Source organism: Takifugu rubripes, chromosome 12 (assembly GCF_901000725.2).
Source record: "Takifugu rubripes chromosome 12, fTakRub1.2, whole genome shotgun sequence".
Lineage (NCBI taxonomy): Eukaryota > Metazoa > Chordata > Actinopteri > Tetraodontiformes > Tetraodontidae > Takifugu > Takifugu rubripes.
The window spans coordinates 3,357,961-3,382,724 of NC_042296.1; the positions used below are offsets into that span (position 1 = coordinate 3,357,961).

The 24,764-nt window shown below is 49.0% G+C and overlaps 1 protein-coding gene across 5 annotated transcripts in view; it reads right to left on the minus strand.

The window, feature by feature from the left end:
• Positions 1–24,538, minus strand: part of trps1 (trichorhinophalangeal syndrome I) — a 65,082-nt gene extending 40,544 nt beyond the window's left edge. The window contains exons 1-2 of one of the 5 annotated variants that reach the window (XM_029844914.1): positions 24,355–24,538; positions 11,670–12,044 (exon numbers count right to left, since the gene is read on the minus strand). In XM_029844914.1, the coding sequence (XP_029700774.1) occupies positions 11,670–11,682 (13 nt within the window). In that variant the 5' untranslated portion in view covers positions 11,683–12,044; positions 24,355–24,538. Of the gene's footprint in view, positions 1–2,124; positions 2,236–2,473; positions 2,711–11,669; positions 12,045–23,880; positions 24,238–24,267 lie in introns of those variants that run through there. The other 4 variants (XM_011618743.2, XM_011618741.2, XM_011618744.2 and 1 more) reach the window with 4 other exon arrangements.
• Positions 24,539–24,764: the final 226 nt, after the last annotated feature.

The window sequence follows — 24,764 nt, forward strand, 5'->3', positions numbered from 1 at the left end:
GGTGGAATATTCAGCTCATTAAGAACAGGTTGGGAAAGTTCTCCCTCTTGTTGGATGAATAATCCCATTATTTGAAGGACACATCTACAGACGGATCAATTAAAGGCTCCTGATCTTCTCGGTTACTCAGCAGATTCCTTGGATGATTTTTATTGCTTTATAATCCAGTCCTGAGTGTTTACTAGACTACTGCGGTGGAAGAGCAGCCAAGAGGTTGCTGGTTCAACCCCTTATGGGGCCATAAATAATGTGGAAACGCATTAGTATTGCAAAACATACAACTACACAAATCCAAGCTGTCCACACACACACACAAACACACACACACACAGCCAGCTATGCATACATACATAGATGAGCCAGGTGCCTGTTCTCACAGTATTTGTCAATTTGTGGATGTTTTCAGTAATTTAAAAATAATAATAACAGAAGACAGATACAGTCTCACACACACACACACACACACACACACACACACACCGACTATATATTCCTTCTGCTATTTCAATAATCTGTGATCTGAGAGTTTATAAGACTCAATAGTCTGGCCTCTGGAATGGCTGTCTGGATTTCAACTTTACAGACACACATTTAGACACAGACACACAACTCCCCTGCTATGGTCCTCCGAGCCCACGGTGTCTGTGTGTGAATGCACGAGCGCAGCATACCATGCGTGTGTGATCACGTCTAAGAAAGCCCCTTTAAAAACGGATCTCTCGCACCGTGGCCGACAATGTCAACGGCGCCGTGAGCCCTCGGGTCGCACGTCTCCTCGTGTGTGTGTGTGTGTGTGTGTGGTGTGGGGGGGCAGATATTTAGGGATAGATCACACACTAAAGCGCACACAGAAGCGTGGGAAACGCCAGCAGAGGCGCACGGCGTGCCTGTTTTCAAGTGCCGACATCATATACACACAGAAAAAACAAAGTGTGCATCAAAATCGAACGCACGGGGTAGTTTCATCACCCCGGCAACAGAGATCAGTGGAGAAAAAAAATGATTTTGTCGAGTTAGTTCGACCGTTTGGCTCATTATCTCCGAGAAAGTAAATAATTCAGCTTCATTAAATCCTCATTTGGTTTGTTTCTGCATATCAGCCGAGCGCCATACAGGCTGCAGACATCCCACGAGTGCGCGGCGCATCGTCAGAGGCAGCCTGTCGGATCCGACTCAACAGCAAACCCACGTGACCGTGCCTTTCTTCCCCACAAATAACATCTCCATTATTTAGCGCTGATAAAACACACTTACAGCGGCTGAACACTTTTGGGAAAGGCTACGCCCTCAGTGGATTTGATTATATATATTTAATAGTTCAAAAGGACGAAGGAAATAGTTCTGAACCAGAACTCACGAGCCTTTATGTATGGATGCTGTTTATTATTGGACAGAACTGGACTCTGGATCTGAAAAACCCTGAAGAAAGGAAAACCAGTGAACCGCGTTCAAACGGGAGCCATGACTTCCTCCGCTTGTGTTCCGAAGACCAAGAAAGAATCTGTCTCTGGATATCGATTTGTTGTGAAGCAGTAAAACTCCGCATGCGCTGAGGGCGTGCACGCTTGAAAAATTCATGGCGCAACAGTCAGAAAGCCGGGGCGAGTTTGGCGCGGTGCGCTCAGAAAGTTAAAAAAACGCGCTGGAAACTGTCTGAGGCTGCCTGTGTGGCTCCGTCCAGCCCTCAATCATCCGATTTTACAAATAATCTGCGCTTCAGCTGTGGAAACAGACGCGCCGGTCGTTGTTTTCTTTCACGCCGGCACCGGTTCTGATGCGCAGGCTCCAGCACAATTAGGAGCACGCTGATGTGGCTTCAACCAGCTGAAAGTGGATCCGCTGTTTAGCTTCCTCCAGGCTGCGCTGGACAAAGATCATGAATGCAAACGCGCCACTTCATGCGTTAGATTCGAACCCTCGTGCTCGAACACGCAGCTCGTTATAAATCACCAAATGAAATCACAACATTAGCCGTCATTAAGCAGGCTTCAACCGATCCAGACACCTTCAGGATGTCACACGTCTTTATATTGCATGTTGTAGCTTTTGCTGCTAAATGTAGCCACCTGCTGGGGCTCCCAGACTGGACACAAGTCCCCCCCCCACCCCCAGTCAGGGCCTGACCTTCATTCTGCTGATGCAAACGATAGTGGCTGATACTCTCGGCTTCAGCGGGGGCACACGAGACCTGATGTCATCCTCTCAACTTCCTGTGATCGGAGCCCTCAGGGGGGGCTGGAGGACAAGCAGGAAATTAAACACACATATGTACATATGTGTGCACACACGCGCACGGGTGTTGACTGAACAAGAAATAAAGGCATCTCTTCAGTACCATTCCAAACACCAAGAGTATTGTATTACCCAGCAACATGCAGGAAAATGCTGCACGCACCAGGGGAAGGACATGCAAATGGGCTCGAGGAGAGCCGGCGTCAGCAGGAGAGAACAAACACTTGCAGCCTGTACGTACCTCCGACTTTGGGTGGCGTCTTTGTGCGTGCGAGCATGCGGGCGGTTGAGCCGAACGCCCAAAGACGGCGCAGGAACATCAGAACATGGGTGCTGACGCAGAGCTGACACAACACACCGGTGCAAGAGAGGGGCACTACAGCCGAGGAAAGGCTGGCGGCTCATCTGAGCTTTCATTTCCTCTATCCTGCATAACCACCGACACACACACACACACACACACGCATAAACACACAGACACACAAACGATGGTTATGGGATCTTTGGCCTCCCCAGATGAAGCAAGGCCACTTTCTAAAACTGCAGGTTCTCCGTTCAAACCAAAAAAAGTCCCTCAATGAGTAGAGTTGTCCAGGTCAAACATTACTGACACAAATGACTGTAATAGGAGCAAAATTTGGGTAACAAAAAGTACAGCTAAACTGATTATTCTAGCGATGGACTGCCAATCATGTCTTACAGACTACTGAACGGAGAGCACTTAAGAGGTTTCCAGCAAATTATCTTGTCTCCATTTTTCTTTATATTAAAAAGAAACCTGTTTGAACTGCTAAAACAGATTGACGGGGATTGATTCTTTCAAAGAATATAGTTCCTTTTCAAAGAGGGCACCAATATAAACCTCATGTTCTCCTAATTGAAGCCCTTGAGAACAGAGGCAGAGAGAAAGGGAGACAAGCTAGTCAGTGAGCAAATGGTAACGTTTCAGCATTTTCGCCGCCTCGTCATCGCCGACGGGATGAATCCCAGCTGTCAGGGTGCACGCACTCGCTCCCCCACCCCCACCCCCCCCCCCCCCCCCACGCAATCACACACACCTTTCTGGGGTGTAAGGAAGTTGCAGGTCATTGCAACATCAGAGCCAAAAGCACATGAAAACGTGCACATCCACAAGATGTGTAAAATGTGCTGGGCTGTCTCCAGCGTGGCCCGGGGGAGCGCGTCTTTAGTCACGCCTGTTAGGCAGCGGCTGATAAGACGGACGATAGGTCTTATTTGGTCTGCAGCATCCCTTCGGGGCCGCCAGCTTGAAATCCTCCGACTCCTTTTCTCGCGCAGACGTTGATTCAGTCTGAATCCGTCAGTCCGGTCTGACACCACAGGCCGACAGCATCCGCGAGGCTCCGCCCTCATCGTGCCTTCGCCGTGGGCCTGCCGCCGCCGCTCTGGTTACTGCGACATGAAGTGCACGGCGAGGGATGTAGGCTGGTGTGATTTTTACCAATTCTGCCGAAATCGCTCGTCTGCCTGGGGATAGTTTTGAGGGAAACGGGGAGCAGGAGCTCTTTGGCAGAGACCGAGGCCGATGGTCTGCTCCTAAAACGAACCCGTGACTGAAAAGGCCACAGAAGGTTGTCAGCCGTCAAGGTGCGCTGCTGGGTCACTTCCTGACGTGCACGCAGGCCAAGGAAAGGAAGGCGGTGCGTTCAGGGGCCTGTCACGCTAAACGATCCGGTGCCCTGATGAATGAGTTCATCAAGTGTAATCTCTGGGCCTCATCTCCTACGCTGTACATCCCCCATCAAACGGAGCATCGGCAGCTTCAATGGAAGGATCGGACCGCCCAAAAGATGGAGCAACCCCTGCACGTGATATCCAAGGACTTTTCTTCTGATCCAAGCCTGGGAGGATATTTGCCCTGAGCTTTCCAGCTCATCAAAACAATGACACGTCTCAACACACCCCGTCGCGTGTTCCGCTGCGGCTTATCGGCGTAGCCCGAAGTAGGTCAGAGATTGACGGCAGATTCAGGTGTGGAGCTGTAGTGACAGCGATGGTATGTGATCTCCAGTTCTCACACCCATTTAACAGCTGATACACCCTGAAAAAAGATCCCCGCGCACACGCAAATGCAAGCACAGGCGCGCAAAGGTTTGAGCCGCGAGATATCTGGCGATTACGACTCCTCTCTTGTTCTCTGCCCGGCCCTTCCCCTCCTTTTTCTCTCAAATCGCTGGCGTGTGCGTCTGATGATCGACACACAAAGGCGTCTTCGCATGTGGAAGCTCCACCACAGCAGACGTCGTCGGGCTCGGCTGCGTCGCTAACAAACATCGGCGGAGTCCCAAGGCCAAAGTACAAGTCATGCAATGTTAAAATATTAGAAACATGTGAGCGTCAACGTGGGAAGCGCTTGATTTACGACCGATGATATTTGGACTTGCTTCTTAGCTGATAGCTCAACCGCAGCCATGGCGATAATTTAAGAAATGCTGGCGCGCAACTGCAGGAGAGCTCTGTAAATGTTCGACATCATGACATAGTGTATTTTCTGAGGTTTACGCGCAATAAACTCGTGAGACTCGGCTCTAATCAGCTCACTGCGATGGAGACAATATGTCCCAGAGACTTTTGCTCAAAAACCGCAAATTCTGGCACCTGGCGAGCTGCTATCTGCCGTCGATCAACCCGTCAAACCTGCGGCGCTGCATGTTTGCAGGCAAATTTACACAAGTGTAATCGCTCTTCCGAAACAAAAGGAGCAGGTAGCGATGGGAAAGATCCAGGTGATAAAGCAAAGATGAGAAGAATGAGAAGATACAGTCGACTGCATCTGAGCTGAGGAGGAAAATGAGTTAAATGGGATCAGCTGTTGAGCAAGTGAATGATTCCTATTTAATGCTGTTTTATGTGATGAAACACACGCTAGTCATGCACTGCTGCTATAAAAATAAACAGACTGAAAAAAAGAGCGGCTGGGACAGGAATTCACCTTAAAGGGACTCTGACTCAGTGATAAGAATCAGACAGTGCACGGAAACAGACGTGCGCACTCACACACCCCTGATTATTGCCTGAACTCAGCTAAAGCCTGGTGCACTTTGCTAACAGTGCGAGTACAAGATCCAGTGAAACAAAGAGAGCAAGTGAACCAAGAGGAAGTGACAAAACGCAGCAGGAAGGAGGTGCAGGCGCATGTTTTTATGGGGAACACGACGGCTGAAGGGGATGGATTTCTGTTATCGGCCCTGATCACCCCCCACCCCCCTAAAAACCCACAGATGAGCAGCTGTTGTCCTGGTCGTTTGGCCCACTTCCCAACGCGCAGTGTGAAAGTGAACCAAACCAAAGGTGTGAAATTCTTCAGCGTTCCCCCGACTGTCCTGGGGTGGAAGAGGCAGTGATGTCATGGCAACGCTCAGCCGGTCCGTGCCCCCGGTGCTCTATTCTGCCAAGACAAGAGCAGGACCACCGGGACCCGCTAGGGCAGCACCGCTACGCAGCAGCCAGAGGAAGCGGCGGCGGCTAACAGAGTGAGTAGCGCCTGAGCATCATTCAGCTACGAGGACGGGACGGCAAGACCCTACGCCACCAAAGTGTCCTTGGGCAGGACAGCGATTTTACCCAAGCCCCCACATCCCAGGGGCGCCGTCCTGCTGCTGCTGAACCTCCAAGTCATTGCGAGGGGTGAGAATTCTCACTCCCGCGGATCAGTATCACCAAATGCTTGTGGACTAGACTCACGGATGTTCCGCGCCTCCCCTCGCCACTAAACACTCTGGTGGCAAATGATGGGCCTCCCCCTCCTTCTGTCCATGTGGCACTCTTCTCCCTGACGCTTTCCCTTCTTTGCCTCTCCTGTCCTATTATGGACATAGCAGCAGAGCCGCTGTCAGGACGCCTGAAGGTTTGATTCACCGTCTGTCCCCGTCTCGGTGTGTGTTAGATAGCAGATAAGAGCCATATATAAACAGCACTTGAAAGCAGAAATGTAAATGTTTACAAGTCACGGCAGAACAGACCATATCAAGATACCGGAGAGAGGGAAGGAGAGACAAAGGGAGGGAAGATTAAGGGGGAGTTGAAAGCAGGAGACTGCAGCCAGGGCTCCGGTCATCAATACTCCGGCGGAGATTTAGAAAATCAGGAACTATTAATCCGCTGCTGAAAGCGGAAGGAGGCGCCGAGAGATTCGGGAACTTCTGAATGCTAGCGCAGTAGCGGCACAGGCTAGCACCATGCTCATCTGTGCGCTCCCGCTGGCGATCTTTAACATTCTGGATTCAACTACGAGAATTTAATGATAATATATCGATAAACGTGATTCCATCATATTTAAGGAAAGATACCGGCTGGAACAGAGCGGAAAGGGACAAAAACAAGAAGAAAGAGGGAAGAAAAACACAAATCAAGGCCAGAATAAAGAATCAAAGATACAAGCAAAAATAACTGCAGGACAGAGTGTGTGTGTGTGTGTGTGTGTGTGGGTGTGTGTGTGTTGTGTATTTTACATCAGTCCTCTGCTGTTGTTTTTTCTTCCTTTTCTCAAGATGTTATTGTTTTTACAGCTTCACCTTAGGCAGGCCAGACCGCTGTACACACATTTACACACGATCAGTGTGTGTGTCTCTCACCATGCACACACGTGCACGCACACACACACACACACACACACACACACACACACACACACACACACACATTCCCATACACAGGGACCCCCTAAAGGGGCCTTTTTCGACACTGGACCATATGGTGCTGACTGGCGCACGGAAATAATTCCCAAAAAACAACACATGCTCGTGCGTGCCCACACACACACAGAGAGACACACACAGAGCACAGAAACATGTTACACACACACACAAAGCAGTTAAACCTGCTGAATGAATCGCTGCCTTGTTCAGTAGTGCACTAATGCTGAGAACCTGCAACAGAGATTATCACACACATCCACGTGTTCAAACACACACACACACACACACACACACACACACACACACACACACAAGCTGCAGCTCAGCATTAGGCATTCTAGGACACTTATCCATCAGAGAGTTGCTTTACTTTTGCTCTGAAAATTAACAAGGACGAGCTAGAACCCTTCACACACTGCTGGAGCCATTAGCTACACACAAGCTAATGACTGATAGATCTGCTAAAAACGACTACTCAAAGGACTCGATCAGCATGTCTACTCTATATTTATGCTGAGCTTTAAAATGCAGGCGCCGTTTCTTAATGTATTTCTAACACCTGAGCAAGTGGAAAGTGGGTTTCACCTCAGGGGAACCGGTGGCGATTGGCTGCCGCCGGGCTAAAAGCACGTTGTTTAAAGCAAAGACGGAGACTGTTTCACTGATGTGTCAGACTGATTATAACCTGGCATAAAGGACGTCATATTCTGCCCCGTCACATAAACAGAGGGTGGGATTAACTGAAGGGGACCAAACTAAGAGGAGCGTTGGGTTGGGTTGGGTTCCACTGCAGGAGGGCTTAAACCTGCGAGCAGAACCGTGTGACAAACTCGGAGAGAAAAACAAACACAGCAGACACCACCTTATTAAGTCTGCTCAGAGAGGCTCATAACATTAATCTCCTAAAAGGCGCGCTCATCCCGCCTGTCCTTTTCCAGCGCGCTTCAATCAATCGCCATTATTTCAAAGGAATTAAGGCAAAACTTTTCTTCTGAGAAAGTTTAACGTGGTGATATGATTCTCTGCGGCGTCACTGTTGCATCTATAAGGAGCGCCGACTCTGCGGGAGTCGAACCCAGACGTGCTTGTTTGTTCCAGGCGAACATGTCACGGGCGTCAGATTTTTAAAAATCCATGCTAACATGTTTCAGGGCTGATTTTTGCAGGTCTGGGATGAGCGACGTCTATTTAACATGACAAGATAAATGACTCGTGTCCTCCTAACTCATGGGAGGGAGGGAAATACCTGTCAGGTGGCATGTTCAGCATGTACAAGTGTAAATGAGCCACTCACTGCATGCAAATACCTGTCAGGTAGCTGGGAGATTCAAACATTTGGTATTTATTTCTGCCGAGTTGCCAACTGAAATAAATAGGACTTGAGGGTAAATGAACAAAGTTTTGATGGACGCTTTGTTCGCCTGCCGGCGCAGCTTCGTTCAGCGCCCCGTCTGCGCTAGCGCTGGCAACACACGCCGCGGTCCACTGTGAAATCCACGCACGGCGATGGACTCGCTCATTATTTGGCTTAGATGTGAACGTGAAGGGGGGGGGAATACCAGCTGGAACCAGCTAGACTGCTTTTATTGTTCAGGCAGGTCGTTCTGCTGCTGCCAGGCTGCTTGGCTGCATGTGGTGGCTTTGCCTGACGCTAACAACAGCTCCAAAACTAGCCATCGGCCAGTCGGCTCCCAGTAGCTCTCTCCTTATCGGCTCGGGTAGCTGGTGCTCCCGAACTGGCAGCGGCGTTATCGGCCGCGGCCTGAGCGTTGGCCTGCCGTTGCTTCCTCCCCCGACCGGAACGTGACTCGCCCAAACCTGCACAGATTCTTAAAAGTGTCCAAAAGTGCGAAGCGCTGTCCATGTTAGCACCAGGTAAACCCAGGGCAACCCTGTATGCCAACGCCGGCTTTCTTGAATGTTTTTGTCCAGGGACCGTACGCCAACGTGGCGGTAGTGGAGAACGTACACATGTGTGCACACGCCGGAGCACATAGACTACCCCTCGTATTAGCCGCAGGTTTTAGTTGGAGTTTACGTGAACTTTAGCTGTCCGGTGACGGTTGATGTGGATCAATTATGAGGTTTTCATTTTTTGGCGAGGACCTGCTACCTTTTCTCGCATCTTCACCCCTCCACCAATGAAGGACCATCGCTAGCGTGCAGAAGAAGCCGCTAACGTCATCACTCTTCCATGAAGAGCGGGGGCGTCACCGGGCAACCAGCCTCTTTGTGATGGCATCCCCGGTTATCTTGCACAAGAGCCACGGTGTTGACGCAGCTCGTACATGACACATAACTGTGACTGTCGTGACTAATATGGGGAAGGGGGGGGGGGGGGCGGAAGCATCAGCAAAATAGAGGTTTAAGCGGAAAAGTATTTCAAACAGTACACACAGGAAACTCTGGCGCTGACTCAGCAAAAACCCGTGCGTCTCAGAGTGGGCTCATCTGAGTGACTTTTTCCCCCTACGGACGTACCGGAGGGAGGCGCACGTCTGTCCCGTTCACCAGCATATGGATTAAATAAATACACTTGTTCACACTCGTTCACTTGGCTACAGCCAAACTGAACAAAGAGAAAAGAGAACAACCCCACGCCCGCACCAGCGCACGCCCAAAAGAAATGGCACACGCACGCAGCATCTAAACAGGTATCCACAACACAAGCTAACATCAGAACCAGTTAAATATGTACATAGATGGGCGCAGCGCGCCTTCCCGCAGGAACAAGTAGTGACACATAGGCAGTAATGAAGGCGTCGGGAGGCTCCACACAAATGTGCCAGATATACAGACGAGCTTTCATGATGCTAACGCAGAGATTTAGCATCAAGCCAACCTCTTCTTTAGCACGGGCAGCCGAGGGGAAGACAAACGGGTGGATGCTGACCGGAGCGCGGGGCCCTCGCTAACAACTGCATCCAGGCTGGTTAATGCCGTTCAAGGGTGCGTGATGTCTGGAATAAGCCGTGCAAACCTGACAGACGAATCGGGGGAGGGAATATGCTTCACCTCTGTGAAATTTCTAATTAGTGTCAGGGGGCGCTGGCGTCTCGCCCAGCAGTCGTTGAACAGACCAGCGCGGCCTCCCGTGTTCCTCGCGGCTCGGAGCCATTTGGAGTCTCCAATCGCCCCTCGTGTTGGCGTTTCTGGCCTGGGGGGGAGGGGAGGAAACCCAGAGGTTTCCCATGTAATAGGGAGGACGACTAACTCTGCCTGGATCCTCCGTGTGAGGACGTGCTTGTGCTTTAAGAGCTGACAGTGTTAACCGCTGCACCCCATCTAAACTGTACTTTTTAATCCCCCCCATACACACACACACACACACACACAGACACCTTGTTTTTTCAATCCACTCAACTCATTTCGGACTCTTTAAATAAATCAATCATTAACCGAGCAACAAATGAAGTAAGTAATTGCCCGGACAGCGAGCGACACCTCTCTTATTAATCCTCAGCTGCAGAACTGATGGGCATTAATGGGAATTGATCATAATTCATTGGTGCATGGACGTGTGTGTGTGGGGGGGGCACAGAGACAGACCTGGAGACAGAATGAGTGTTAGGTAAGGGCAGAGTTTAAATGGCCTCTGTTCAGAATGATGAATGAGTGCTCCTTGTTGTTTCTAGCTCCCAAGACACACACGAACACACACACACACACACACAGAATAAAAACACTGGCACAAAAAGCTGCATGTGTACGTGTGGGAACTAAAAACAGTCCATCCTTCTGTGAGGCGGTAAACAGATGAGGTCACCGAACACACAATGAACAACCTGTTGACCCACTTTGTTCAAGTGGCTCTACAGGTAGCTTTCACCCCTCAGGACCAGGTTCTAACGTCATTTTTGGCGTTTCCATGACAGAGGAAGGGGCAGGGTGACACTCTGAGAGATGAGCTGAGCTGCTCAGAGAGGGAACACGTGAGGGATCACTTCCTCAGAGCAGCACAAACCCATTTTCTGGGGCACCAAAGTCTTAATGCGTGTGGGGCTGCGTGCACTGTCTCCTCTACGTTCACCCAAAAGTAAAGTCTGCAAATAATCTGCAGGTTCAATCAGCCCCGGGACATTTGGAAAATATGTAGATGCACACCCAGATAGTTTCAGTCCTCCTTCAGATTTGGTGAAAGATTTAGACTCATCTTTTGTGGAAAGGCTTTTTCAAAATGGATGCGACATGCTAGCAGATAAAGCAGGAGAACTTTAAAGGTCCAAAACTTCAACCCTGCTCAAACACATCTACTTAGCTGGCTACTGCAATGCATTCTGGATGTGTTTACACCGCTGGGATTACTATAATCTCTGTGGAGGGGCAGAACTTCGCAGCATTCGTGAAGCAAAATTAGCAGTTATGTCATAAAGGTTCAGTTTCGAAGGCCCAACTGAGGAGAGTTGCCTGCGCGCTGAAGTCCTGGACCTTTACTACGGATCACAGCCGGGCTTTATGTCCTCACAAAGGAGCCCAGAAGTCCTCGGCATGCTCACTTCCTCAAACAGTGATCACCGAGATGGGTTCAGATTACAGCCCGGCTTCATCTCCGTCTGACTGAACCAGCTGCAGCAGCCGGGCTGGGGGCAATAACGCTGATCCGCCCAGAATCGCGGGGCCCTTTTAAACTGGGCTGCAACGTTTGGGCCATCAGCAAACACAAACACTTCATTAATCATGAATAAATAAGGATAATTCCTTGATTAATGGGAAAAAATGAGATAAATCCGTCAATAAAGCCTTTGTTTGCGGACCACCGTGTATAAACATAGATCCTACCTCTGCTGCTCATCAGGTTATAAAAACATCATGGCGGAAGGGCCTTGGCATCAGCACCGCCACAACCTGGTCCAGCAGCCGCCAGCACTCCCCTCCCGGCGCTCCGCAGTCTAAAATCCCACCATTCCTTCTACCGAGTCCCCGTAATTCCACAGAGGTCGGCGGAACGGCCGAACGTCTGGCGAAGGTGCTTAAACTCCGTGCGGCGGCGTCTGCGTCCACCGTAGCAGCCGGTCGGGGCGGGTTTGAGTCCGATGGAACGTGCGCGGATCCGTAACTGAAGTATTACACAGACGGGCCTCCCTCCTCCTTCTTCTCCACTTTTTTTATTCCACTTTCGTCACAGCGGTCAGCGTCCGCTGCGGCGTGAAGCACCTGAGGAACGACACGCGGACAAACATTAGTCGTGAGGGAAACATGTTGGATCCAGACTCCCGATAACGACGATTTGCATCTGGCCAGTTTTGCCCAGAGGTTTGCTGATATATTTAGTTCCCCCGCAGAGACCTCAGCCCTCACACTCTCCGACTTTTCCCGATTCCAGACAGACTGCCGTGTTTTCCACATGCGAAAACTGTTAAATGGTGCTAACAGGAAAAGAGAGCGATGATCGAAGCCACGTGAATTTGCCAGCAGTTTGGTTTCATCACACATCTTCTGTCTTTTTAACCCTCCAGGGTTCAGGGCCACAGCAGGATTTCTGCTGGTTTAATCACCCTGGGTGGGATATAGGATTAATCCATCCTTTTATTAAGAAGGGGAGTTACCCAGGAGACCTCAAGCTACCGTGGTGTCACGTTCACGTTGGAAGCTGTGACCTTTGACCTGAACCTCAACATCCTGGTGTGATCAGGTGACAATCATGTGACTCAGACAGGAAGTGACTTCATCAAACTGGTGGTATCAGCTGGATACGAGAGTAACCTTTCAGAGTTTTAATAACGCGTCTATTTTACAGTTATCCTGTTCGGACCATTATTGATGGAATAAAAGGACGATTTGTGTCATTCGGCAGAAAAGAGTTGTATCCATGCTTTATTTTAAGTATATATGTTTACCGCTAGCGCCCAAATTTAACATGCATATGTTACAACAAATATCTCAAATAAAAAATGATCTAAAACAAAAAATTCATTAAATGTTAGACACTGTCCCACTGTGTCTGAGGAAAGGGGGTAAGATTCTTCTGAGTTATAGAGCAATTCTTTTGAATCAAAATGAGGGAAAAAAAGCATCACTAAGTTAGTTTTGTCTAATTTTACACATCAGGCTCTCAGAAATTTTCAAAATGGAGGACAAAGTACGTTCCTAATTATAATATGGTAACAGGTCCAAAGTTCTAGACTCAAAACAATAAAAGGCCTCTTTTCCTTCAAATCATTAATAAGCAACCATCATTTTATTAATCGCACTAAAACGAGCGTCTGAAACAACCTTGCAACGCTAAAACACATTAAAATAAAGTGTTCCGTGAGTCAGCAGCAGCAAAGTGACTGCAAAACGCGCCTAGCAGAGCATGAAGGAATAATATGAAATCAGAAAACAATTACAGCCTGTGGTCGCCATCAGCAGCTCCCTCTCACCGTCCACACTTATTACCCCCTCCATTTCAATATTGATCGCTGTTATAAACCCTGATGCCATCACTGAGCCACTTCCAGGCATTAATACTCCGGCACTACGCTCCTCGCTCCGAACGTCTACAGTTAAATGTCAGACTCTGCGTCTTCGTTCCCCCTTTTGTTGCCCCAACCACAAAAATCACCCCACCCTCTCTTTCTGTACCACTCCTCTCCCTCCCGCTCTGCCACCCCTTTTTCCATATTTCCATCCATCTCTCCTCTTCTCCCTCTCACCACAGATCTAAATCTGAGTCTGTATTTACACAAAGCCGGTTTTCTCGGGTCAGTCCGAGTCGAGACGGCGTGTTAGACGAAAGGCAAGCCGTCGCACATGCGCGCCACTCGGGACGAGGGCTATATTTGGAACGGGCTTCGCGGTCTGACGCCGCAGCTTTATCTTCCACGGGCGCTTCTCCGCAAAAAAATATTTAAACAAAAGGGAAACGAGCAGGAGGTAAAAAAAGGAACTGGGCTGGAAGGAGCTTCCGGTCTTTTTCTCGTTCACCTGGGTCTGAACGCCAACTTGGTCTGGGCCGCCGAGGCAAAACTCGACGTGGCGGCTATTCAAGAGCTGGAGTGTGTCATTATCTGCTGTTTGAAAAGAAAAAAAAACCCAAACAGGATCGTTGGCATGGAGAGTAAAGAACCTCATGAGTCAGGACTGAAATTATGAGTCACTTCAAAGACACTCCCATCCCAACACTGGCGTTCTTCTACACATGAACATGTGAGATTAAGATACTGGGAAAACCTTTGCTGCGTGAGAAACGCCCACTTTTTCTGTTTAGAATACTTGATAAACACGCTACAAAGATGTTCGCCGTGCGCGATGGTTGCACACCCACTTCTGGTTCGTTGGGAAACGCCTGAACGTCGACTTCATAACCTACATTTGCTCCTTAATAGCTGCCGCTGGGAAAGAAATACACCTTTCCCCCCCCCCCTGAGCCGTGTTTCTCTCCCTTCTGGATCCTCTCTTTCAGTACCGGTTCAGAGCGTGATCGTGATGTCACGTCAGCGTGAGCGTCTGCGTTGATTGGACGATAAGAGTCCTGGAATCCTTGGAGGTGCCTTATCTGAGTGTTTCTTTTCTATCTCTCCATCTATCTGTCAGTCTGTCACTGTTCTCCTTTTTTTCCCCAAGTGTCACTGTGGCTGAGACCCCCCCCCCCCCCGGACCCCCCAAACCTCCCTCTGCATATCTGCCCACCATCCACCGCAGACGCCCCCTCCTGCGCGCCCGAACGCCTGCGCGAGCGTGTGTGGTCCGCTCCGACTATAGACCGTTACATTGTCCCAGACAGGTTGGACCGCGCCACTGGCCAGCAGACCGGGGGGGTGGGGGGGGAGCAAGGAGGGGGGGTCCAGGGAATGTTTGTTTTTCTGTTTCCAATTTGGTCCAGCCTGAGGAACTCCACACTCCACTCCGTCTCAAACACACCATTCATGACGGCCTGACGTACACGATTACACAAAAATGCTCACCGCTTACACACACACACACACAGGAGCGCTACCATGACAACCACGCTTCACTCAAAGTCCGTCAACATCAGGGGGAGAGCCTATCTCTCCCCTCATCTCGTATTGTGCTCTGATTTGTTATTGCTAATGCCGCTCCAAATTACACGCCGCTCAAAGTAATTACGCTGCTTTCTTCCGCATCTCTGAATGACTTTTCCCCTCTGTCCCCGGCTTTGAAAGGCCTTTTTGATGCGTCTCGCAGCATTTTTGGATGTTGTATAGACAGAGTTAAGCTCCGTGTTCCACCAATTAGAGCACAGAGAGCGCATTGTTTCATATTCAAGTCAACTGTTCCATCTGAAAGGGATTATTTTAGCGGAGGCCGGTTCTGTTTGGATTCAAATATGCTAATAAAATGTTAGCATATATAAATACGGACTGCTTACCCAACATCACCTTTAATTTTCTGATGTGTATTCAATCCCCTAATGACTTGTTCACCCGCTCAGATATGGTCTCCCTTCAGGAACGTGGAGCCCAGTTGGAGTCAGCAGCTTTCAGGCTCCTCTCAGCTCTTCACCTGCTCCGGCAGGTTGAAGCTCCCCAACCCTGTTCAATTATCAGGTTATATTGTGCAGCTCTGAAAGGCAGACAGCATCTTTCTGCCACCTTGGCATGAACAACAAAAACTCCTTTATCGCTTCTATTATATGGCAGAATTGGGCGTGGTCCTCCTTTTAATTCCATAAAGCAACGCCCAGCCACACACGTTACTCTGACATAGACACACGTATTCGTGACTGACGCTATCAGCCACTTCCCCCTCAGGCATTTTCCTCTTCGCACTTTCTATCTCCTCCTAGATGATCTACTACCGGCTAACGCTTCTTTTTGCTTTTGCGAGGCTCGCGTTGTTGAATCTGGTGCTGGATTTGCATCACAGGACCACTAGAAAGGAAACCCAAGAATAATGGCAGAACTGTTGCTTGTATGAGAAGGGCCTTGAACGACTTCAGCACTTCTGTTTCCTGTCTGGCACAAGCGTGCGAAACCTTGAAACGGGCTTGCACGCAAAGTCGTAGGTTTTCATCTGAAACGCGACGTGGAAATAAAACAAGTCGGAGATGAGGATTACACTTTAGTGGCCATTAAGAAAGTTAGCCAAGAGGAGACGTAAGCCCATGGACCGCAGGCGGGGGTGAACCCGACACGCAGGAGGCGCGTGTGTGTGTCCGTCTGGGTCCGGCCGCTGACCACGCAGTGCACATTATCACACGCACATTTTCCGCTGCTGCAGAATCGGACGTTTCCGGCCAGCCGAGGGTGGGGGGGGGGGGGCAGGCAAACACAGCAATGCACACAGAGAGGAACGCAACGGAACATTTTCAGACTTTCTATTCCTTTCTGGAACCTGGGTTCCTACTTTCTCTCTGCCACCTCAGTCAGGTACAGTTTGCTAGTTTCACTTACATCACTTCAGGGATTCCTGGTTCTCAAACTCATCGGAATACTGACAGGACCAAAACAGCACTTTAATATGGGGCGCTAAAGCGATCGATAACAATCTGCTGAACTTTAGGGGCCCAGGCATCGTCTAATGCATGTGTATAATGTCCCCCCCCAAATGCTTTAGCAGCTCTCCTCGACATACTGGGGGAAGGGGGGGGGGGCCCCAGGAGCCGCTGACAAATGTGAAAAACTGTTAAATGATTCAGGCGATTTCAGGATGAAATATGATGAAATACGAGAGCGACTTTAGCGCCTCGACGCTAAACAGCTGAGCTATTACCTTCTTATAAAGGCTTGTTTTTAAACTCATCTTTAGTTATAATAGCTTATAAAGTGCATTTCAGCTTAAATAAAAGGTCAAAATCTGTAATCTTATAAACAGAAACATGCTTGGTTGGTTCTGTAGCATTGCTAATGCTAATCTGTACTGCTAAAAATGTTATTACTATTTAAGTTGTATTTTATCTCCAAATATGACAAAACTTATAAAGTTCATAAAACAGATCATACTGATACATACTTAATAAAAGGATAAAAAACTTGGACATTATCTATAAAACCAAAAGTCATCTACAGCTAATTAGCGCTTGATGAACAACATTTTCAATCTTGGCGCGTTAGCCGCCGGTCGGGTAGCTTTACTGGAACACAACCTGCCAAATTAAGCCCAAATCACTTCTTATCTCGTCAGTGGACGGCCGCTTTAAACAGACACCACAATAAATCACCATTTCCCTCCCAACCCTTAAGAGACACAACCTAAAAAACTAGCTTATCTTATCTTGTGAGAAAGGCCCGTGTGGTCTAACTTAGCGCCGACTTTTCTGAGCGTACGCGCGAAGGCTGGCTGGAGAAACTGCCGACCGTCTCTGAACGGATCAAGTCCGGCCGCTGACATTTTTACACGCCCAAATCTTTCACGGCCCAGGTCCCGACCTCGCTGAGGGGGCCGGAGAAGGACGATGCGGCACAGACCCTCGCGGTGGCTGCAGGTAAACTCCAGACTTGTGTGTGAGGAAGAGCCCAAAAGCCACGGTGCCAAACAGACGCCGTGCCCCCCCGCCGTGCTTCCCCTCCCGCCCCGGCGCTAGCGGCCATGCAGCGACACTCACAGCCCGAGTAAATTTAAGTGTCAGCCGTAAAAGTTTGCCAGTGATCTTCCCCCTTCCTTCTCCCTTTGCCCATGCAAATGAGGCATTCATCTGCCCCCCCCCCCCATACATCTGTCCTTCCGTTTAGTTTAGTTTCTTCTCACTTTGTACATTTCCTCCCTGTCATTAATTCAATATGGACAGTTCTCATTTATTTTACTAGCAGCCATCGACAGCTACATCTCCCCTCTCCCGCTCCCTCCTTCCTCCCCCCCCTCAAAACTTTCCTTTTGTCTTTTTTATCCTTTCTTCCTCCACCCCCACTGCCAACTGATCGCACACATATACACACACATCTGACTGTGAGCCTCTGAACCCCCCCCCACGCACACACACTTGACAAAAGTCTGAAAGACCCCCAGATGTGTGCCCCCTTCATTTCCATTTCAAAAAGAGCCACCTCCCTCCATCATCCATCTGTATTTCTGCACGCACGTCTTCACGCACCGTTTCAAGAACACCTCCACACACACACACACACACGCACACACACACACACTTAGAAAAGCAAGCAGGAAAAAAGAAAAGCAAAAAGCTGACTGTGACAAATGATGGCTTATCAGAGTGGGGCTTCCTCTTTTGGAAGCTGAAAATAAATAAATGCTGACTGTCAGAATTATTATTTACCAAGGACGTGCTGGCGGCGAGAAATTTCCAAATTTACAAAAAAAATAAAATGCTGTAACAGAACCCTAAGCTAATCGTGTTAGCCGAACCATGTTGTTTAAACGGCTGCTTTTCACAGTAAAAACGTAATTAAAATCATTTGGGTTTTAAATGTTTTGTCCATTCAGCTCCTCTCACGTAGTAGGGCACCATCAGGGGTGATCTCAGCCTTTAATTGTCCATCCCAGCACAAGCAATTCAGGGTCGTGGCGTGATGTAACCAGGGAATGATGTGTAAAGTCGGACAAACAACGGTGAGCTTTACAGCAGCTAACAACAGTTAAACTTTCACCACAGGAGCAGAAACATTATTCCACCGTTTGCCAAATGTTGTTAATTGTGCCTGGAAAGCATCGTAGCTAACTGTGCGATGGTTTTTATTCACCCCTTTTCTTTTGTTTTTTACAGGTTGTTGCTTGAAATGACAACCAAGAAACGCCGTGGCGAGTTTATTTCCGTTTGATTTGCTTTCTTTTGTTCTATTCCTGGAGTATTTGTTAATCTTTTCAATAAAAAAAAATCCATTTCTGGCATAAAGAAAGCATCAAAACTCAGGCCCAAGAGGGACTGCAGCTGCAAAAACCATTATCAAACACCTGAAATGTAAAAAGCTGAAACGGCATTACGCTCAGCTCCACTAAAAACTGCTGTGCGTTTCCTGTTTTGCCTTCCATAGCGAGAGCTAATCTCTGTAAACTACAAAGCGCACGCACTTGAAATTCATTTGAGAAAAGAAAAAAAAAAATGTCCTGACTCATTGGGTTTTCGCTCACAGCTCCGCTCTGCACAATATGACTCACAAAGGCGCGTTTCTGCCACCGGATGTGATCCTGAACGGTGCCGATCCAGAGCCCTGAGCCGCCATTAGGAGAGGTGAAGCAAACTGAGCCTATTCACACAGGTGACTAGCGCAGGTGTGACTAGCGCAGGTGTGACTAGCACAGGTGTGACTAGCTTGGTCAGGACTGGGCTCCAAACCTGGGTTCCTTCTGAGCGCCGTGTGGCCGAGGTTGGGCCTATAACCCATGAATTAGACTTAAGAGACTCATCCTTTATCTCCCATCTGAAGTGCCTCTTTTAACTTGACATCAGTGCACGTAGCAACGGCTCACGTGCACGATCGCCCCAGTGGAGAGTGTCCAGGTTTCTGCAGGAAAAAAGGCACGCTTGTACGTCCTGTAAATCATACTTTTAATTTGACGGGGTGCCATAAAAAAGTCTGGCCTTTATTTTACACACACTCGTGCGCGCTCGTCTACTGACGTGCACGTGTGCGCACGCACGCGCTGCAGTGAGGACAAAGACTACTTTGAAAAGTTAATCAGCCACCAGATGTTTAAACCAGATCCCAGACTACGACACTAATGGGGCTGCGCACGTGTGTGCATGTTTGTGTGCGTGTGTGTGATTAGTATCAAAAAAGTTGTTTAATACCTGTAAAGCCACATTCAGACACAGACACATTATAGTTTTATAATGGTTAAAAACAGATGACAGGGTTAATATTTACACACACACACACACACACACACACACACACACACACATACACACACACCTCAGTATGAAGCACAAAAGCAGCAGCTGGCAAAAATGACACACCGCAGCCAAGACCGCCACATCAACAATTGGAAAAAAGGCTTAACCTGACCTAAAAAGATGCTGTTAGCAAACAGGCGGCGGCGTCTATTTACGCTGCCAATCCAATTTAACCGGAATCGTCAACCAAGTGGTAATCGGAAAGATCGTGCGTCCCGTCCACGTGGCGCTGCCGGGCTTCCACGCCGCTCAGTAAAGAAAGAAGACGCTTTTAAAACCTGAAGCAGAGGAAGGATTCAAACAGAGAAACGATAGAGAAACGGCGTGTGTGTTTTCCTGTTTTGACTGGCGCTAAAACAGCCAGCTAACGGTTCAGCTGTTACGGTTGAGCGATCAATAATCAATGAGTCAGTTCAGCCTCGACTCATGATAGCCATCAGACAGACAGGGTGAGAACAGATAAGTGACGCTGCTGGTACGAGTGTATTTCGACAAAAAAAAACCTGCGGCTCTATTCAAATCTGCACCCCCTCCGGTAAATAAAACCAGAGCGAAGGCTGAGATTGCTGGAGATGAATCACATTTGCTTCTTGAAGAGTGTAAACAGGCTGCGAGATCCTGACAGAGTCCAGATTCCAATCAATCAAATGGATGGCATGCAGATTTCCCCGTCTTTGCTTCGATAAATGGCGGGGCGGGGGCGCTCCAGATGGTCCCCGTTACGCTCTCCGCGACGCAAACATTTAAAACACATGTACGTTTGTTTAATTCGCACAAATCTGATCAGGCTTTCAAGACCAAACAAGCTGTCTGCTTTGTTTCATAACAGCTACTGAAGTGTTTACAGGAACGTACATTTTTCTGCTAATGACGTGCGCTCCTCCATATTTCAGCCCTTTATGCTTCCTGCCTTTCAAACGCCGGGGAACGTGCACAGGAGCGACACGCACGCTCAGGTGAATCGAATCAAACGTGAAAAATTGGCCGCCTGATAACCCCCCCACCCCCTTCCCCGTTGGAAACCGCGACTGAGCTCAAATTCACTTCCAATTAGCGCCTGATTTATCGGGAGGTTAATTGAACGCAGCCTCGGGACAAATCGTCTGAACTCGCCAGCAGTGATTGATAACCCAAACGTCAGGAGGTGCGAGGGTGAGTCAAAACGGTCGGAGCGGGCGACTCGTGAGGCCACGCTTCGAGCGGGAGGTTTCCAGGACGCTTTGAGGCGTCAATTAGAACCATTTGACATCGTTCACTGGGCATTTTAGCGCTCTGAACCGACGCGGGTCGTCACGTTCAGCTCACAGCCGCCACGGATAACCGCTGAAGACTTCTTAATGTCCTCTCAAATCAAATTGTCTGGTATTTAAAATCAAAAATAATCAAAAACATCGCAAAAGCGGAGGGAAAATGGGAGTCGCTGCAGCCTAAACCAAGACCATGTGCTGGTGATCTGAAGCAGGCCGTCTGCAACGCAAACCTAAAATAAGAGCAAAGACATTAAAGACAAAGTCGAGCCTAAACAAAGCTGCGCTAACCGCAGACCGAGCGGGGATGACATGGCGGCCATTTAGCATCAACTTTTTCCAGAGCGATTTCCAGTAAAAGGGCAGCAGGAGAATTAAGTCGGATCCCAGCATCACTGGCGTTACGAGCGGCTAATACGGAGCAAAGGAGGAAGCAGAACAACGCAGCCAGACAGTTTAATAGGACAGAAACGGTTGTGTCCTTGGGATACGGGCTAAACAAAAGACTAGCAATAAAGAAAACTGCAAGTTGGAGATGCTGGGGCCAAGACAGTCGGGACGCCAGAGAGCTCTATTATTTTATTTTCTTTAAATAAAATACCCTTGGCAAATAGTCGTTCTTTTTCATTTAAAGTCTGTGAAGATGGGATTCTAAAAAGACAATTCACTCCAATTTGCACAGGCTGATTTATACTTGAGCATGGAAAAAGATTGATACCGCCTCAAAATCCCTGAAGGAGAAATCTGTTCCTCTCAGGCTTTGTTGCTTAATCAGGAGCTCTGAAAGAGTCAGACGCTTCTGTCACAAGTTTCAACGCAACTGGTGTTAAACCCCCCCCCAGGATTTGGATTACGGGAGTTTTGAGTGTGCTTGAATGTGACGGGGAGTCCGGCTAACGGGTTAAAACGAGGCGCTTGAACAATAATAACATGTGCATAGCGTTATAACACATGTGTAGAGGAGGGTCCGTGTCAAGGACGATATTTTAGCATGTTTATTGATCTATTTTGAAGCAGAATAATGTTAATTGGGATAGTTTCATTACTTCATTCCACTTTAATTCCAGTTTCAGCATCTAACGACAATTAGCAAGCGCTTGGTGAATCAGGACTTCCTCGATCGTCGTGAGCAAATGAAACGCTTCCCCGTCGGGCCCACGGCGGCGCCGCCGCCTTTGAGCCGAGCGGAGCCCCGAAAGCGCGGCAGGCCGCAGCATTCCCAACAGTTGTTCCTGGTGTCTTACAGAACATCAGGCCGTCAATATAAAGGCAGGAGACACATTCCAGCTAGTTGAACAGGACGTTTCTGACTTCCCTCCCTCTCATTCCGCCTTTCCAGAAACTTTCTCTCTTCCCAGTCCCACCACAGAGGCTGCACATATTGCAGCCATATGAGTACGAAACAGCCGTCTCTTCACACACACACACACATGCACGTGCACACACACTGCTGTAGTCTCTCTCCCACTCCCCGTCTCCCTCACACACATACGGGAAAGAGTTTTACAAGCAGAGGTTCTCTTTAGGAAGTCGTCAACTGTTTTGACGTTTAATAGCAGCTACGAACAAGGCCGTGAGATACAATAATATCCAGTGTCTGGAAAGAGGAGGGTTTTTAAAAGCTGCACATTGATACAACGCTGGATCTAATTGCTTCCACACATTTTAAGCGGCGCTCGTTAAATGTTAGCAAAACGGTTTCAAAGCGAGGGCCCGCGCTAGCTGCGGCTGTGGGAGCAGAGGATCTAAACGATCTTTTAAAGTTAAAAATGCCCAATGTGTTCCAAGGCTGCGAGGTACACCTCCACAGCTCACAGAAAGACATATACACACGACAGTTGTCTTTAAAAGAGGACATTTCAGAGGCCACAAATTGTCTGGGTGCTCCCTTTTAAATGTGGCGCAAATATTCCAAACCTCTCCTTTAAGCTGGGAGCTTCAGGTTGGAGTTTGGAAGTCGCTGCTTTCCAACTCTGTGTCCTGGGGCTACATTTTCGGGTCGCGGGCCGCAAGTTCTCGTGAGCATAACCCCTTTTTATCCATCACGCAAAACTTTTAAAGAGGGCTGTTGTGTGGAACGGCGGCGTAACAGAGATGCAGCAGCGGCGCCGATTTGCCGGGTTATCAACAAATTAGCTGCTTCATAAAACAGAAAAGTGGACGGAGAAAAGGGGCCGAGGAGCGCGGGGGTCGCCTCCCAAAGCCCGCTCCGCTTTTTATCGCACTGACAGAGTTTATCTGCCGAATAAAAGTCCATCTGGCTGTGGAGCGGCTCTTTTCGGGGGGCCACATTTGGCGATCTTGTGAAGGAGTGTGTTTAAAAAGGGGGGGGGGGGGCTTCCTTGCAGTGTGCACCTCATTGTACTGACTTCACATACTCTGCTCTCCCCACAGAGTTGTCATGCCTACCCGGCTCCCTTATCTCAAAGGAACATCACAGTTTCTTACAACTGGGGGAGAGGTGGTGGTGGTGGGGGGTGGGGGGGGGGGGCAACTTTCTCAAAGTTGATGGGGAAATGCAACTCCTGAAGTTCCTGCAACAGTGAAAAAGAAATACCCATCCTCCCCGTTGAGGACTTGTTGCCCTTTTGAGGAGCCTTTACGACACATTCACATCCACCATGCGCACTTCCGAACAATGAGGTGCCACAAGAAAGCAGAGAAGAGGGGGAAAAACAGCGCCAACGGGGGTTATAAAGCACTTGATGAAGATAGCGACCTCCATTTGCGCCGTTTCCACACCAAAACAGTGCGGGCATCCGCTCGCCTGTGCGGCGGGCGGCCGTCATTGTGAGGAGGGGGAGAGCCGCGAAGGCGAACTTGAAGTTTGCAGCGATGAAGAAAGTTATCAATGAACGCAAGGAGGCTGGCGGACGGTGCAAGTCACACAAACCATCCCCAGCTCGTATCGCGGGCTCGACCAGGATGCTGCTTCTCGGTAAACACCCGACATATAAATTAAAAAAATAAAACGGAATCAAAGAGAAGCGTGAAATAAAAGTTGTGAACCTACTTGAGGCGACTCCGCGTCCCGTTTGGCTGCAGCACTCAGCAGTAGCCTTCCGCAGTAGCACCCCAAATTTCTATTAGTGTTGCGTTTGGGTGTCCTAACCCTAAAACGTAAACGGCCATGTGAAGTGAAAGCGCCGCTGCTCTTTTCCTCCCCCTCATTCAGCAGATCCCTCTCTCCTTCCCGACGCTCGCCCGGGCCGTTAGTTACATAAGACGCAAACCGACCGCTGCTCGTCGTAAAAATAATTTAACAAAAAAAAATAAAAAAAAAAGGCTAACCCTCCACTGAGCACTAGTTTGTCTCCTAAACACACCACTGATAGCCCCGGATGGCTTCCTCCGGGGGCGACCAAATCTCGTCCCCCTCCTCCTCCTCCTCTTTTCTTACCCGAGAACGCGCTTTCTCGCCGTCGACACCTCCATGTCAGCGGGGGCTGAGCCACCATGATGTGCGTTTTTTAATGGAGCCGCTTACCTGTTGATCACAACACATTAGCCTCTCTTTCTCTGTGTGTGTCTCTTCCAGCAGCCTGTTAAAGATGGTGGCTGGATGGCTGGCAGGCAGGCAGGCTGGCTGGCTGGGCGGCTGGCTGCCTCGTCTCTTTGTGGGGACTTTAGTTTGTTGATGATGTCGGACGGGGTGACTGTGTCTTGGCTGTTTTCTTTGGTCTGGGAGGGAAAAGAGAGACGTTAAGGCTTCGCGGCGACACTGACACCGACTGATAAGTGAGTTCGGCCGGCTCTGGTGCGTTCACGCTCCGAGCTTACATGTGTTATTCGGCCGCCCTGGTTCTGCTGGCCGCGGCGACCCAGAAAGGAGCAGCTAGTTATCAGTATATACATATGTATATATTCTTATTTTCTTTTTTGGTTCAGACTTTTGTT